We start from the raw sequence: 18,484 nt of genomic DNA, 5'->3' as shown, positions 1-18,484 counted from the left end.
CCATCACCAAAGGTTACATAACTAGTAGAATGACTTTTGATATCAACAAGCAGATTCTTGAGTCCTGTCATGTGTCTGGAACATCCACTATCAAAATACCAGTCTTCTTTGGCTGAAACTCTAAGAGATGTATGTGCTATTAAAGCCATACTTTTAGGTTTCCATTGTTGCTTCTGGATGGGCATGATCTGCTTAGGTTTGTAAGAAGGAGCTTGATCTGGGTATCCATATAGTCTGAAGCAGAAAGGCTTAATGTGTCCAAATCTTCCACAGTAATGACATCTCCATCTTTGAAACTTTCTCTTCATTTGACCTTTCTCGTGATGTTGAGTCACATGTTTTGACATCGGCTTCAACATCTCAGCTTCAGGTTTAGTTCTGCTACTATCTTGGACATCTTTCTTTGCACCAACAAATCCTATACCAGACATATCTCTTGAACTTTTTCCAACCTGCAAGATCTCCTCCAACATGTCCGTGCCACTGTTCAACATTTTAACTGATTTTGACATCTGATCAAGTTTGGATTGTAGCAGGATAGTTTCACCATTCAGTTCAGATATAGTTTCATTAAGCTCTTTGTTATCAGCCTCCAACTGCGCTATGTATTTCTTCTGCTTTTCACCTTGTTGACACACTTCTGCACATTTGATACACAACTTTCTGTAGGAACCTTCCAGTTCTTCAAAGGTTAGCTCGTCTTTCCTAGAATCTTCATTAGAATTGCAAATTCCAGTAAGGGCTGTGACATGTTTGGCTGATTCTTCTTCAAAATCACTCTCTGAATCTTCATCAGACCAGGAGACTGACAATCCTTTCTTTTGTTTCTTGAGATAGGTAGGGCATTCAGCTCTAATATGTCCATACCCTTCACATCCATGACATTGAATCCCTTTGTTGTGGTTGTACTTTTCTTCTGGTTTAACTCCTCTCCCAGAGTCATAAGATCTACTGATGTCAGATGAGATGTTCTTGACATTAGGTCTTGGCTTCTGATCCATTCTTCTTATAATTTTGTTGAATTGTTTGCCAAGCATAGCTATAGATTCAGATAGATTCTCTTCTCTACTTTCCTCAACTTCCTCTTGAGAGTTGGACACAAAGGCTATGCTCTTGTTCTTCTTTTCAGAATTTTCACTGATTCCCATCTCAAAGGTTTGAAGAGATCCAATTAACTCTTCTACCTTCATTTTGCTGATGTCCTGTGCCTCTTCTATAGCTGTAACTTTCATATCAAATCTCTTAGGTAGGGATCTAAGAATTTTCCTTACCAGCTTTTCATCAGACATTTTTTCTCCCAAAGCTCCTGAGGTATTAGCAATATCGAGTAAATTCATATGAAAATCCTTAATACTTTCATCATCCCTCATCCTTAGATTCTCAAATTTTGTAGTTAGCAGTTGAAGTCTTGACATCTTCACTTTGGAGGTGCCCTCATGAGTAGTCTTTAGGATATCCCAGACATCTTTGGCTAGTTCACACTGGTGCACCAATCTGAATATATTTTTGTCAATTCCATTGAATAAAGCATTTAGAGCTTTAGAGTTGCCAAGCGCCAATGCCTCTTCATCTTTGTCCCACTCTTCCTCTGGTTTAAGAGTTTTGTTGCCATCTTTATCAGTAATAACAGGATGTTCCCATCCTTTGTTCACAGCTCTCCATGCTTTGCTATTCACAGATTTCAGAAAAGCCACCATGAGAGGTTTCCAATAATCATAATTAGAGCCATCCAGAATGGGTGGTCTCATTATAAATCCACCACCTTCTTTGTCCATCGAACCAGAAAATACTTTCCCTAGATCTCACCCAGTAAAAACAGGCAGGGTGCCTGCTCTGATGCCAATTGAAATTCTGGACTCAGACACGCGATGTCTTACACGATGTCACGACATCACTATCTGACTGTTTTTAAACAAATGAACAAAGAGTAAACAGTAAACAGTAAACAGCACAGGAAAATTGTTAACCCAGTTCGGTGCAAACACACCTACATCTGGGGGCTACCAAGCCAGGGAGGAAGTCCACTATAAGTAATATTAATTCAAGGTAATACAACTCAATATTACGCCTTTCACTTAATATCTACCCAATGCAACTTCAATCTAAACAGCTAGACCATAGCTCCTACTCACTCCCCCTCAATCACAGCAGTGATGAAAAACTAACAGACGAAAAGAAAAAGAAGACACTCTTCAAAAACACACCTTGATCTTGCTTAAAAGCTTTGATCAAGAACAATAGTACTCTTGCTTAAAAGCTTTGAGTACCTTTTACAACTCAAAACAGAAACTCCTAGACCAAGACAATCATCATGATGATTGTTTGGCTTACAAGAAATCTAATACACAGACGAACAACACCACAAACTTCTGGACGGCAAACCCTAAAACCAAAACCACATTTCCAGCAGCTTCTTCATTTGATATAAATAACCTTGCAGCAGCTGGGCCTTGGATCCAATAATAAATTTTAACCAAATTAAAACCAATTCCATAAGACAAAGATCCATCGCATAACGTTGTTCTGAAACAAAACAATATCCAAAGTTTCCAAAAGAGGCGCGCAAAGACTTAACAGATCAAATAACCATAACGCGAACATAGTAAAACACAGCAGCTTCGGATGTCATGACATCGGTCTTGACATCAGGTAAAAGCCTGCACAAAAAACAACTTCAAGAAAAAAACCTTCAGAACAATGCATGTCATGACACCAGGTTTGACATGATAAAACACTAATTGTTTTACCAAAAAATACAGCCAATCAGAAACAACTACACGAACCCTAAAAGCGGACCCTAAACACGAACCCTAAAAACGAAACCTAGATACGAAACATAAATACGAACCCTAAATGACATACCTGTTGTGATTCAGTGGTGTCAATCCTCGCTATTCCTTCAGATTGCAATGCATAGACGAGAAGGGTACCCCGAGTTTCTTCAAGCTTTTCGTCTACTATGGACAAGAGAAATGAAGTATTCTGGAAAATGGTACTTCGTGGAAATGAGAATATAACCCTATAATACTGTATTTGACACATCAGCACTCTTAAAATGCCACGTATATGATAAAATAATGAGACAACTAACGGAACCAAACAGAAGGATAAACGTGGCACCATTTTAAAAGATAAGGGAGTTATGTGAACTTTTTAAAAATTGAGGGACCAAAATGGACCCCGAGTGAAAGTTAAGGGACGAAAAAGGGTATTTTGCCAATAAATTATTTTGGTATAATTAGTATGAAAAACTTCATTTTTATGGTACTGTAATATATGTAATATATGTATGGAAGAATGAATTATTATTTTTTTTATTTCACTACATTTTTATTTTATGGTGTAACCGCAACCCACTGAACCGATCCTAACCGCATTGGTTTGGTTTGGATGACTTTTTAAAAATTAACCGAACCAAACCGAACCGCATACATTTTTATCTCGCGGTTATGATGACTTTTATGCTCAAAATCAAACCAAACCGCACCGCGAACACCCCTAAGAAGGAAGAATAAGAAGTGGAATAAGGAAGCAATGAGTGGTGGTGATTGAGAGAGAAAGATAGAAGAAAAAATAGATGAATATTTTGACATATGATTTATTTCTAGGAAAGGCAAGTTGTGTTGGGACATGTAAAATAATAATTAATATATGTGTTTTCCCAACAAAAGATATATTGTATTTTATTAGACAAGTTATATTGATATTATATTTGTCTTTTCAAGAAGCAGTTGAAAAATCATGCAGCAGAATGAAACGTGATGATGATGAGTAGTGAGTAGAAAGTAAAGAAACAAAAGAAAGCAAGAACAAATAGTGGAAGATGGTGAAGGTGTCCACGTGTCACATTATAGAAGCAAAGGGGTATTTAGGTATTTTCCAGAACAACTTTTTTTCTTATATTGTAGATGTTATTCAATTACATAAACTAATTCCTTACTCATAATTCTAAACAAAAAAATTTAATGAATTATAGAGGTAATAAATATATAAGTATAAGACAAATTCATTCTAGAAATTTGTGAAATTCGGTTCTGTTAAATTTTTATTGTTTGTTATTGCTCTCAAAAGTGTATTTTGCCTTAAAAATCCAAAGTCTTGATGAAAAATGAGGTTCCCACTTGAATAGTTAAGATTGGACGTACGTAGGCTTTTGACCATAGGTGAGTTTTGCTTTTGTACATCCTTTAAGGTGTCTCTATGATTGCTTGCTTGTGAGTCTTGGTACATACGTGATCTAGGGTGTATGTATACATTTGTTGAAGCGAACGAGATACTCCCTCAACGATTTAAAGGACCTTTGACGGGCATTGAACAAGCTTGTGGTTTATACTTTTCGGTATTTGTTTGCGAAGAAATGATGGGTTAATTTCTTCACCAGGTCCTGGTAACTAGTGAACGGAAGATAATGTAGATTCATGTACCACCTTAACATGAAGTTCTTAAAGATGCTAGAGAGTAACTTGCACTTTAAAGAGTCACTGATATCGATTATAGTCATTTAATTGTTGTAGAGGCGACATGCTCCGAAGGGTCGCTCATTCCTTCAAACTTTTCCTGACATGTTTCACTAACCCAAAGAGGGGGGTTTATTTTGTGTGACCTCATCTGTGATGATGGTCTAATCTAACGATCGTTTCTATCAATTAAGGATTTTAATCCTCTCATTGTTGAGATAGTTCTTCAACTTCCCCTTTATAGGTTGCTGAGAAATGCCTCGACTCCAAATTTTCTCTTACGGATTCTAGATATATGGAACATAATACTTAAGGCTAATTTACAACATAAAAGCTTAATTCTTCTATCATACTTAGGACTTTTTGCTTGCTATAATCTCGCCTTAGTTGTTCATAATACTCCATTATCGAACGAGGAAACATTGGGCTTGATGGTTTATTTTTGTTGACTGATATCTGCCTAGGGCTAGTTTACAACAGAAAAGCATAACCTGTAACACCCCATAATTTCAGTTTATTAATTTAATTTGTATTTAAATTAAATAATTGGAATTTTAGTATTTTAATCGGATTTAATTGGAAAATGATGGAGTAAGAGCTATTGGGCTTATGGTGTTATGTTAGTAAAAGAGGGGGTGCTAATTAGTTAGGCCTTTTACTAAGTTGTGGTTAATTTATTTTATTTTATTTTTCATAAAATAAGAAAAAGGAACCATTTGGGGGAAAAAGGAAGAACGCGTGAAAAATGCAAGAGAAGAGAAAGAGGCAAGAACGTGAAACCGGAAGGAGAGCATTCAAGAGATTCATCGAGGTAAGGGGGGACTCTTTCTTTTAGTATCTCTTATGTGTATGGTTTGATTCAATTAGACATAGGGATTATTAGGTTAGGGTGTTCTAATTTGGATTAAATTGATGATGATTGTGTGAACTTTTTGGTTAATAATGAGTTTAAATGATGTTTTGTGGTGTATAATTGAATGTATGCTGATTATATGCCTGTATGTGATATCTGGAATCGTTTTTGGGTGAAAAGAATGTGAAATCGCAGGGTCTGTCACAAACTTGGGGTTTGCTGAAATCGCAGGTCCGCTGAACGGAGGGGGGTCCGCTGAGTGGAGGTCCCAACGTAGTTCACTTCTGTTTGACGTCGCTAGAGGTCCGCTGAGCGGAGGTCTGAAGGATTTCGCTTCTGCCTTGCTTCGTTGAGCGAGAATTTTCTAAAACTTTAAAACAACGTATCTTTTGATCCGTGAATCATTTATTAGTGCCGTTTTGGGCGTTGTGCAAGTAATTAAATGCTTTATATGATGAATGATGAATATGGGCAGTGGCCGACTTTATTTCTTTAAAACTCGATTTAATTACTTGACGAGAATTGAACATTGTGTGCATATGAGATAGGTGTGACAATGTATTTGATGTGATGATGAATTAGTTGTGATTATTATTATGATTGTGATGAATGCATGACTATTTGAATGATGTTGAAAACATGTACATACTTATTCGGTGATGTGGTGTTGAGATGAATTGTTCATCGTGATTCGGTGATGTTTGTAAGTATGTTATGTGTGTTTTCATTCATTCATATGCATTTGATGTTGGATCCCGGTGATGTTTGGATCGTTGGTGGACATATTTTCCATTGTGAGGAAATTGTGTCGGTGGGCCGTATCTCGATGAGGCGTAGATCGGTTAGGTGGATTGATTCCACGGTTTATTGGTACCACATGCATAGTGTCAGTTGTGTCATATGCATTTTGTCATAACATGATTGTATGGATTTCTGTGTTATGTGTTGTAATCTATTATTGTGTGAATTGATGAATAATAGATGTGAATCTAAATATGTATAATTGGGTGAACGGTATATTATGAAGTTTGTTATTTATGAATTGCATAATATTTACTAATTGAGAATGAGACTCACCCTTACATGTTGTCATTTTCAGATTGAGGAGTAGCGGCATTAGTGCTTGGTGAGGATGACTCGTAGAGTTTATCCGTTTATGTTGGGTCGTGATGGTCATGCTCTGATCTGTAACACTGGGGAACGATAGTTTTAGAGTTTTATGAGATTACTCTATTTTATTTGGTGTTGGATTATATTTCCTTTTGGTTGTATTTGATGATGTTTCGTATTCCGCTGTGATAAACATGATTATGTTTTGATGAACCGTTTCCTAATGAAGCATGACTTTGACCTTAGTTGAATTATCTGTTTTAAATAATTGTGACGCCCTTGTGTGTATGTTTTTACTCTGATTATTTATTTAAATTGCCGCGGGGATTAGAAGGGTGTTACATAACCCGTCTATCAAACTTAAACTCTTAGCTTGTTACGTCAGAATCTCATCTTAATTGTTCATAAGATCCCATTATCGAATGTGAAAATATTATGCCTCATGTAGGGATGACAACGGGTAGGGTCGGGTGCGGGTTTCACACTACCCAAACCCACATCTGAAATCACCACCCGAACCCGAACTCAAATAGAAAAGCGTAACTCGTCTATCAAACTTAAACTCTTAGCTTGTTACGTCAAAATCTCATCTTAATTGTTCATAAGATCCCATTATCGAACATGCCCACACCCGTTGGGTTCAGGTTTTTTCACCCGAACCCGCAACACTAAACACATTCAATAACAACAAGATTCAACAATAAAAATATATTATTGAATCTGTACAAGTTTGAGTGATACAATCTGTACAAGTTTGCAGAATCTAAAACAATCCTGCAGAATTAACATGGTGTCTAAGTTTGCAGAATCTAAAACAATCCTGCAGAATTAACATGGTGTCTCACCAAAATTAACATAGTGTCTCACAAAAAATTAAAACTCATGTGTACAAGCAGATGTGGTTTCAGATTTTGGGTGCGAATTTCACACTACCCAAATCCACACATGAAATATCGGGTGACACCCGAATCCGAATCAAATTAACTCGAGTTTTTACCCATTGATTCGGGTTTGAGTGCGGATGGACCCCGCGAGTTTGGATTTGCCTGCCATCCCTAACTTCATGGAATGTTTTTGTTGACAAATTTCCACACAATTTCAAAATAAAAAATAAAAGGACTAACTAGGCAATTCATTTTATTATTTCATTTTTCGTTGGGTCCCACCCATTTGATATTCACCATGCTCCACGTTAACGAACAAACTCCTTCATTCCATTCCTTCTATCATTCAATTTCCCCCTGAACACTACTCAACCATGCTAATCCCTTCATCATCACCAGGTTCGAAACCATTCAATCTCCATTGTTTTTCTCATTTTCCTTTCGATTCGCTTAATTAAATCCTCGATTCACTCACGCTAATACAGATTCGTGAAGTAACGTACTCTTGCATGCAAAATTCAAAACTCGAATTGTTTTTTTATTTAAATGTGTGTGGATCCGTTTTATGATCTATTATCAATGTGTAAGATCGAAACAATTGAAATTGGAAACTGAAAATGCTTTTTATTATTGTTATGTGATGATGGTGATAATAATGAATGAGTCACAATGATTTATTATTTATTTAAGATTTTTGTTTTCTAGATTTTCATAAACTCGATAATTTTACGGTTATGAAGAATAGTAGTACTAGTGAGAATATGTTATAACTATTAAATAGTTCTACATTGTTGTATCATTGATTTTATTTGTATATACATTATATATACCTTGTGATTTAGGGTTCAGTGTTTTTCATGGTTATATCTTATATATGTAAATATGTAAGTGATTCTCTACTTAAGCATTCAGATTTTCTTATAGGTTAAGAATCAACACGAGAATAAAGTAAGTGTAGTAGAGATAAGGATGTTGCGTTAGATGTGTTGTATGACTAGGTAAGAAAAGGTTAAAAATGACAATACTAGAGAGAGTCTTATTGGGGTGAGACTTATAGTAGAAAAGTTGGTGAAAAATAGACGTAGGTGGTTTGGATATGTAGGGAGAAGACATGGAGATTTGGTGGTAAGGAGAGTAGATTAGATAGAGAGAATTCAAACAACTAGAGATAGAGGAAGATGTAGAAAAATTATAAGAGAATTATTAAGAAAGATCTAGAGATTAACTATTTGGATAGAAGTATGGTTCTAGATAGAATATTATGGCGAAAGTTGATTCATGTAGCCGATCCCATTTAGTGGGATAAGGCTTGGTTATTGTTGTTGTTGTTACGCATGAACAGATTCTCAGAAATCCACATAATAGTTTTCGGTGATTTTATGAGATGAGCAATATTTTGATGAATATGTTCCTCTGTTAAAGCAAAATGACTCTTTTTTAAAAGTAAAAAGTTGGGGGAAGCGATAAATTATCACTTTTTTTGATACAAAGAGAAATTATAATTAGATAAAGTGACGTTAATGATTATCTTTATTGTCATTGATGAAATTTAAACTCTATCCATTGAATTTACAAAATCAAACTCATACATACTACTGAACTGACACCTTATGAACTAATGACTCTTGAAATTATGTAAGGCAGCATACTCAACCTCTCAATATAGAAGGAAACCACCATAATCGTTCTTATATCTATCATATAAGATAATTTGTACATGAATTCTGTCATAGATAGTGTATTATTCATATTCAAATACTGATAGTCATGTTTAATTTGATTTCAGGACTGTAGTGTTATCAGGCATACAAAGTTGATTTGCTGGTTTTGAACTAGATTTAAATAATGATTCTTTCTGCTCTTCTAACTTCAGTAGGAATTAATCTTGGCCTTTGTTTTATATTTGTTACCCTGTACTCTATATTGAGGAAGCAGCCTGGTAATATTGTTGTCTATGCACCGCGCTTAGTTTCTGGAGGGAAACTCCAAGACGATGGTGAGTTTAACTTGGAACGCTTTTTACCTAATGCTGGTTGGGTGAGAAGAGCATGGGAGCCTTCTGATGATGAATTTATAGCAGCTGCAGGCTTAGATGCTTTTGTCTTCATCCGTATATTTGTATTTAGGTAATTTGAACTATTTTTCTGATTCTAGATTTAAACAAGCATCATGCCATTTCTTATTAAATCGGTATTGTTAAATTGTGGCTCTAGTGGTGCTACATCATATCGGTATGCAAACAAATCGCTACTGTTTGTGACAAATTTGCGTAGCAGAATGAAGAAAACTACGTTTTTATGCGATTTGCCATTGACAACATTGTACTAAATGTATTCTCATGTTGATGGATATTCCTGCATTGCGTGTATCAAGGATCTATGATGTTCCTATTTTCTGTTACCTTTTTGTGTTGTTTGAAGGGTGCATTTATTTTGTTTAGCCAATAATTTTCCTTTTTTTGGTGGTTTTGAACAGTTTAAAAGTATTTACATTTGCTGGAATTGTTGGGACAATCTTTCTTCTTCCGATTAATTATACGGGGACTCAGCTTCGTGATGATTCTGATTTTCCGAACAAGTCCTTGGATACCTTCAGTATTTCAAACGTTAATAATGGTTCACATAGGTGAGTCCTTCCTAAATGAAGAGGATGTTGTGACATGATTATCAAGGATGATTTACCATTGTCATGCATTGTATTGTGAAATACTAATTTATTCCCCAAATTATACAAGTTCATCCTAACAAATGACAATTTTACTGTTTGCTGTTTTATTTACACTACCACACATGTGAGTGAAATATTTGTAGTAAGTGTTGTTGAAATTTGATTCTTTTTCGTTTAATTTTTATCTTAAGTTATAACATGGGAACTCTGATCGCTAGATTTGGCCTTTATCAAGGTTATGGATTCATTTTTGCGCTGCTTATGTTTTCACCGGGGTTGTTTGCATTCTTCTTTATTTTGTAAGTTATTATTGCTCAACTTTTTCTAATACATAATTTCAAATTTTATTGTTCTGTTAACCTATAATGACAGTGATTGAGTTTCATGGTTGATGTTAATATCATATGCAGGAGTATGATTACATTGCATCAAAAAGAATTGCTTGCTTCTATTCATCCAAGCCGGAGCCTCATCAGTTTACTGTATTAGTACGAGGTATTCCTGTTCCTCGTGAGAGTACATGTAATGATGCTGTCGAGCGATTCTTCATGGAGTATCACCCTTCTACTTATCAATCACACTCAGTTGTCCGTCGAAGCAGCAAACTTCAAATTCTAGTTGTAAGCATTTTTTTGAGTTCTACTTCTAAGCCATTCAATCTTTTCCCCTGACACTTGCTTGATGTTTCATTCTTTGTTACTCAATTTAATGCCTCAAATTCTTAATCTTGGAAGTGAATGTCTTTTAAGTATTCATTGAGGGAGATGAAGTACGACATTGGAAGACCAGGAGTATTCATTCATATAATTAAGAGAAACATCTTTTAACAGAAAATCAACTTTCTTTTCATATTGGAGTCCTACTTGCTTAGTGCAATGATGCTATGCATCCTACTAGCACCCTAATATGCCATCCTTAATTTTTTGTGCAACTGACTTTGGACTTTGTAATGATGCTTTACTTGCAAAACAACAAGAATTAAGTCAACCTTAAAATCTATTCTTTGTTGGCCATGTCCATACAGAGCTTTGCTCTGGTGTTGGGTCTCTGGATTTGAATCAGTCATCGCATATCTTTGTGAAGCTTTGAACTTTTTATTAGAAATATAAAAATTAATCTTCAATTATTTCTTTCAATATTTCATATATTGTACTTTTGACAGTGGAAAGTTCATTACTTGTAGACTGATGCGGAGAGACTGTACAAAAGGCTTACCCAACTGAAAAACAAAGATAACTCTCCTCAAAGGCAGAGGCGTGATGGGTTTTTTGGACTCTTTGGGCATAAGGTTGATCTGTTAGATCATTATGAGAAGACATTGGGAGACATTGCAGATAATGTGAGAATAGAACAGTCTTTCATGGCAGGAAAGGTAACCATCATGTCTACTAGTATTAGATTTTGTAAAGTTTTGTATTTGGACATTTAATCTACACTAAATATACTCTTTTTTTTATAGTTGAGTTGAATATATAATACATCCACTTGTTTAATTACTACTTTTAATTTAAAAGGAAGTTCCAGCTGCCTTTGTCTCATTTAAGTCACGATTTGGTGCTGCAATAGCTTTGCACTTGCAAGAAGGTGTCAATCCCACACACTGGATCACTGAACAAGCTCCACAGCCTCATGATGTTTATTGGCCTTTCTTTTCTGTTACTTTCATTAGAAGATGGATCAGCAAGATGGTGGCTTATGTTGCCTGCAATGCTATTACAATTCTATTTTTAATCCCAGTAGCACTAGTTCAAGGTCTTACCCATCTTGGTCAGCTGGAAAGCATGTTCCCTACTCTGAGAAGCATACTGAGACTGTAAGTTGAAAACATTAATCTTAAAGTTTTCCTTTCTATACTTGAGCTTTCCAAAGATGCAGATTAATATGTAGATAGATTTTAGTAATTATGCACTGAATCTGTAAACACGTTTTTCATACTCGTTCAATCAGATTTTACTGTAACATAATGTTACTTTTAAAAACCCATTTACACTATAACGAGATGTTTAAATATGATTTGACGTAAAGTTATTGAAATAAAGTTAAATTGTTTTTGTACATTCTATAGCAAAAGATGAAATAAAGTTAAATTGTTTTTGTACATTCTATAAGTTGTTTTCATAAAACTTATTGAAAATGTTATAAGTTGCTTTCATAAGTTCTCTTAATCAGTCTCACACTCTCACAACTTATAACACTAGATAAATTTAAATAAGCTAATCCAGTTAGACCCATTTTATGCCTTATGATGCGAAGGCCTTTTGCCATTAAAAAGTGCATGAAGCACAGACCTACTGCTACTTGGTAATGAATTTTTAATTAATTTGTGAGAACTTAAGTAGCAAGTTCTGAGATCCTACATTGACTAGAGGTATGATCATAGTAGTCTATTTAGGCAATCTTCACATCTTCCAGTGTTGAGTTAGGCCTAAAATCCATATTCTGAGATTCACATCTTCCAGTGTTGAGTTAGGCCTAAAATCCATATTCTGAGATTATATCAGCGCTTTAGAGCTTTTCTTAGATCTCTTATTGGGCCAAGATCTTTGTTATTTCACCCTCAATTGTTCATGCTCCAAATGTCCAAATGTGAAGGGGGGTATGTTGAGATCCCTGTTGTTCCACTCATATTACTCTATACTCCAATTGTCCATTCCTAAGTGTGAGGGATGTATGGTGATTCCTACATCGACTAGAGATTAAACCAAAGTAGGCTTGGACATTTTTCACATTTCAAGCCAATTTTTGTATGTTTGAGTTAGACCCAACCTAGATTCTAAGAGTAGTTATCTGATCTTCAATTCTCTTCGTGATTTTCCTCTTATATATCCAGTAATTTTTCTGATTGTATTGAGTAAATAAGTGAAAGAAAACACGTTTCTTTCAAATTTGTGCTTGCTTCTCATTATTTTCTTTTGCCTATGTGGTTCTGTTAGAGATGATGCTATTGATAGTAGCAATAGAACATATAGAAACTGAACCTCTAAAGGCGTGTTATGGAAAAATTCATAACACTAGTATCTTTCCATGGATTTGCAAATGAAGTAATGCTCTATTATATACTTGCAGGACAGCTGTGAGCCAAGTTATAACAGGATACCTTCCCATTCTGATTCTTCAGGTGTTTCTGTCCTTTGTGCCAGCTCTTATGGTTATGCTTTCATCCTTGCAAGGCTACATTTCATGGAGTCAGATTCAAAGAAGTGCATGCACTAAAGTATTATGGTTTACCATCTGGAACATTTTCTTCGCAAATGTTCTATCAGGGTCCGCTCTCTACCGATTGAATTACCTTCTTGAGCCCAAAGAGTTTCCTAGAGTACTAGCTGAAGCTGTACCAGCACAGGTAAGAATAATGACTGGTTTTGTTGCACAAATTCAAGCAAAATTTTCTATAGGTCTCCCTGTTTTGAGGAATACTGTTCCACAAATGATAACGTATGCCTTATTTATTGATGCTATGAAGAATTGTGGAGAGATTGGAGAACTTTCTATTTCTGAATAATGGAGAGATTGGACAACTTACATTTTTGAGCCTATCTATCTATCTCTTTCATTGAATTTTGAGTATCTTCTATTTCGTGCATGAGATATTATCACATGCATTGGAGCATAAGCAGTTCATTTTTTTTAACACGTGTTTGGTGCAGGCATCATTCTTCGTGGCATATGTTGTGGCATTCGGATGGACTAATATAGCATCAGAACTTTTTCAATTGATTCCACTTTTTTACAATTATGTAAATAGATTTTTCGGTGGAGATTGTGGTGATGATTTTGAAGCGCCCACAATTCCTTACCACAAGGAAGTTCCTAGGATTCTTTTCTTTGGTCTTCTTGGTGTAACATACTTTATCCTTGCTCCTCTGATACTGCCATTTCTCTTGGTCTATTTTTGTTTGGGATACATCATTTACCGCAACCAGGTTAGCAAGTTTTTTCAATACATACACTTATCTTCCTTAATGGCCAGTTCGTACTAACTAAATTCTAACGATACCTTAAATCTCTTTTGTTGACAGCTGTTATATGTTTATGTACCTAAATTCGAGACGAGAGGAGAATTTTGGCCTACAGTGCACAACTACACGATTTTTTCATTGATACTAATGCACATAATTGTAATTGGGATATTTGGGCTGAAGAAGCTTCCAATAGCATCTGGCTTGATTCTTCCTCTTCCTATTGCCACACTTCTTTTCAACGAGTACTGCCAGAAACGGTTCTTTCCTATATTCCAGGCTTATCCCGTTGAAGTACGTTGGTTGAAATTTAATGCTAATTTATCTCATTCTTTTTTGATGATAATTTCTTAAGCATTTTCTTCTGCTTTTTTTCCTTTTCCAATTTTGAGTTTTTTTCTTTAGCATTCTTATGAAATCTTGTCTCCTGCAGTGTTTGATCAAGAAAGATAGACAAGATCGAAATAATCCCAACATGTCTGAATTTTATGATAAATTGACCAAAGCATATACTGATCCAGCTCTGATGCCAATCAAGTATTCTGGAGGGTGTCGCAGTCGCAGGACTCCCCTACTTAGCTCTGAATCTCAAAATAGCGTCCGGGAAAGTTCATCACATGACAATCTTGTATAAGGAAATCTTCCTTTAAGTTTTTATATCAACATTTATAGTATATGATCTTTCCCCTACCAATCGAAATTTATTGATTCTTTCTTGGTGCTGCATGTTTGCTTTTTATTTGTTTGTTATTAGAAATTAGAGTTTATGCTTGCAAGACCTTATTTATTCATAGTTTAGTAATTTATTGGAAAAAACTTGCATCATCACATTGGAAGACGAGTGTTATCCCAACAAAGGTCTCTGGTTCACCTTGATCTCTACGAAATTGATCTTTGTTTCTTCTAGTAGTTGTTTTATGAACATCATCATTGCATAGTGCTACCACTAGATGATTTAAGCCCTTTAATTATTCTTATATTGAGAGAAATTACATGTTTTAGAAACTTTAGTAAAATTCAGCCCTATGTTTTAAATTCCTTGATAATGTTAATGATATTGCAATGAATTACTCCCTCCTGTCCTATTTATAGGACAAAGTTAACATTTTAGATTCATTGATTTCAATGTATGTACGTAGGACCTATATGTAGGACTGGAGGTAGTATCATTCTCTTTTGGATATTGAACATGAAGACATTAAGGAGCATGTGTAGCAAGAGATTTTTGATGGAGGTAGTATCATTCTCTTTTTGATATTGAACATGAAGACATTAAGGAGCATGTGTAGCAAGAGATATTTGATGGATGATGATGATGATGATGATGATGATGATGATGACGAGTTTTCAATGGTAAGAGATGCTATGAAGAGAATGAAATATAAGAGGAAGTCTTCAATGATAAGAGGAAGTTTTGTGATGTTTTGACAGAATATATATATATATATATATATATATATATATATATATATATATATATATATATATATATATATATATATATATATGAACAGTGACGTCTGTACATGAACAATATCGTCCGTACATATGGTGTAGGTGTAAGATTTGGTGTAAGAATAATATTTCTGTGTACTTCTGGTTCCTTCTCATGGGGATGAAGGCACGAGCGAGTGGCCAAGCTTCGATGTACTTCTGCATAGATCCCCATCCAACTATCATCGGGAAATGTTGTATTATCCACCCCTGAAATGAAAATAAAAAACACCGGGATCAAACATTATCACGAATATAGAATAAAAAAATAGTGAAAAAGTATAAATATATAAGATTGTTACCACTAATAGTGAACAGCTGTCTGCGACAGTCCTGGTCTTCCATAGACATCCCTACCCAAGCCTCGAATAGGTGTACGCCAGTGTTTCCGCCCTCCGGTTGTACTCATGAATCTGTGCGGGATCCAAAACGTACCTGAGGTAAGCGACATTCATATATGTGGAGCTCGTGCCTACAAATCGTTGAGTGCCGATCAAATATAGAAAGAAACACCTCAACACATGCTGTCTATGTATCTCCACCTCGGTTGGGGAACCATCAACCTATAGTGCCGCAGCTAGCGCATCAGTATATCTCCACATCAGGAAGGAAAACCTTATGTGAGCGCCATGTGTCTTATCCACCTCCTCAAGCGCGTCTAGTGGATCATCCCCAAGATCCTCAACTAGAAGCTCTCCCACTTCCTCCTTCGTCATCCTATCGTGACGGAGGAGGACAACCCTTATAGGTATATGCAATAGACATGAGATGTCGTCCAAGGTAATTATAATCTCACCATGAGGTAGATGGAAGGAGGACGTCTCAGGGTGTCATCTCTCTGCAAATGCCAAGAGCATCTTGTCATGGATTATGGAGTACCCAATCTCACAAAGGTCCTTCAAACTAGAGGCTATAAGGCCATCCTAGAACCACGCCTTCTTAGGCTGCTGCAAAGATAATATCTTCCGCCCATGGTTATAGAACTTCTGGGCCGGCCTATCCTGGAAATTTCCAATGAAAACAATGTTATTAACAAGCAAAGTTACAAATAATAAATTTCCAAGGAATAAATAAAGAATTAGTCTAAGCAATGTTACCTCTCAATCCCAAACATGTCTGGCGGTATGATAAGCGTACCCTGTCAACAGGGACAAATCGGAGGGACCCCCTGGGTAATTCTCTGGAGGTGGCACGGGAGAACCAATATCGACTGAAGGTGGCACAGGAGAACCAGCATTGGATAGAGGTGGCATAAGAGAAACAACATCGGCTGGAGTTGGCACCGACATGTCCCTACGAAGTGTGCGGGAGGACGGTGCCTGTAATGTACCCTCACCATCATCCCGATACCTCTGGGATGAAGAAGTGGAAGTGGACGGCGCATGTGCATTAGGATGCGGAGTAGGTTGTGGCGTAGCCTCAACTGTGGCCTCTGCTGGAATAGTTGGAACAAAGGCGTCTACTCCCTCTGGCACTATCTGGCCCCGTGCACGTCGCACGGATGCATGCTGTGCAACCCTCCCATGAATGAGTGGATCCATCCCATCAGCCAATGTCGGCAAGGTATAACTAATAAATTACAATTAGATACAATTAAGTTATAAAAACAATAGAAAAAAAAACCATTTTTAACTCCAGATATGTACATGTGGAATGCTTCCGTAGATACATCTACGGAAGCACATAGCATTCAAAACAATTGGGTTTGTTTCGGAGCTGCATCTACGAAACTACCCTAACGTTTGCTTGTTTCGTAGATGCACACACAGAACATTCTGCAACTCCTCAAACGCAACAGTGGTGTTTGTATTGTTCAAAAACTTGAAAAACCTATTTTTGAGGCCCTGATCGTCCGTTTTACACAACAAACAATACCTACACTGTCTCTAAACTATGTTTCTAAAACTATCTAATGATTTATACACCTAAAAGTGTATTCTAACTCTATTACGGGAAATAGGGGTGTGCAAAATATCCGGTTTTGATGTCCAAATCCATAACCAAATCTAAACCACTTTTAAATATCCGGATATAATTGAATGGTTATTAACCGGTTTAGTTATTAATGATTTGGTTATCCATTCATATAATCCAAGATATAATTAAATGGTTATTAACCGGTTAAATTATTTTGGATTCGGTTATAATCCGGTTATTATCCAAATCCAAATATTTTAATTCTCAAAATATTAAAAAAAATTGAAAAAAAATATTTTCGGAAAAAATAATTTTCAAAACTGGATTTTTTTAAAAAACCGGTTATATAATCATAACCAAATTTATAACCGGTTTAATAACCAGTTTTGATTAAAATGTGGTTATGGTTATAAATCCAAACCATTTAAATGGTTTTAAAATGGTTATGGTTTGGTTTTTGAAAATAACCAACCATGCACACCCCTAACGGGAAATACTCGAAAATACCTCGGATACTCGAAAGCTTACCGATTATAATGAGCTTTGAACGTGTTAGAGTGTGTTGATTGTTGATGTTGATGTTCCTTATCGAAGTCGAGAGAAAAAAAACAAGTTTAGTGGAAAAAAAACAAGTTTGGTGATAGGAAGCGCACTTTCCAGTTTACTACAACGGTCACTGGACTGTGATTGTAAGTAACACATATACAACCACACACTACATAATAACGTCTGGTCCCGCGTGATTATATATCTTTCCCAACCATTATTGTAATCTTTTTCTATAGCAGTGTTTGCAATTTAAGGGAGAATATATGCTCAAGTTTTCCATTATGGAACTAAGGAAATCTCTCTCTGGCTCTATAGCCCATACCAAAGGAGTATCTTATAAATATCCCCATTCTAGAAAGGGAAATGGGATCACAAAATTCACTCATAAACACATATAAACACATATAAGAACTCTCGCAATTCTTACATGGACGAGTTCTTAGTACTGTTGAAGTGTAATTGCACATTCAATATTGTTGGACCATGTGTGTTGGGCTTTAATTAGTTTGACTCAATATCAATTTAGTATATATTCCTTTTTTGCTTTGTAATTGGTATCATGTAAAATCATTCTTGTAATCGTTTTTTCAATTG

At 35.8% G+C, this 18,484-nt stretch overlaps 1 protein-coding gene across 1 annotated transcript; it reads left to right on the top strand.

The window, feature by feature from the left end:
- Positions 1-7,581: 7,581 nt before the first annotated feature.
- LOC131611195 (CSC1-like protein HYP1) lies at positions 7,582-14,768 on the top strand. The gene is made up of 11 exons (XM_058883289.1): positions 7,582-7,703; positions 9,091-9,430; positions 9,780-9,929; positions 10,207-10,270; positions 10,382-10,591; positions 11,155-11,343; positions 11,486-11,784; positions 13,038-13,314; positions 13,619-13,894; positions 13,991-14,224; positions 14,364-14,768. The coding sequence occupies exons 2-11, from the start codon at positions 9,150-9,152 to the stop codon at positions 14,562-14,564; spliced, it is 2,181 nt and encodes a 726-aa protein (XP_058739272.1). The 5' UTR covers positions 7,582-7,703; positions 9,091-9,149; the 3' UTR covers positions 14,565-14,768.
- Positions 14,769-18,484: the final 3,716 nt, after the last annotated feature.

This window comes from Vicia villosa, linkage group LG6, assembly GCF_029867415.1.
Source record: "Vicia villosa cultivar HV-30 ecotype Madison, WI linkage group LG6, Vvil1.0, whole genome shotgun sequence".
NCBI classification, from domain to species: Eukaryota; Viridiplantae; Streptophyta; class Magnoliopsida; order Fabales; family Fabaceae; genus Vicia; species Vicia villosa.
Note: the sequence above shows the minus strand (reverse complement) of the source record. Positions and strands in the feature narration are given on the sequence as shown.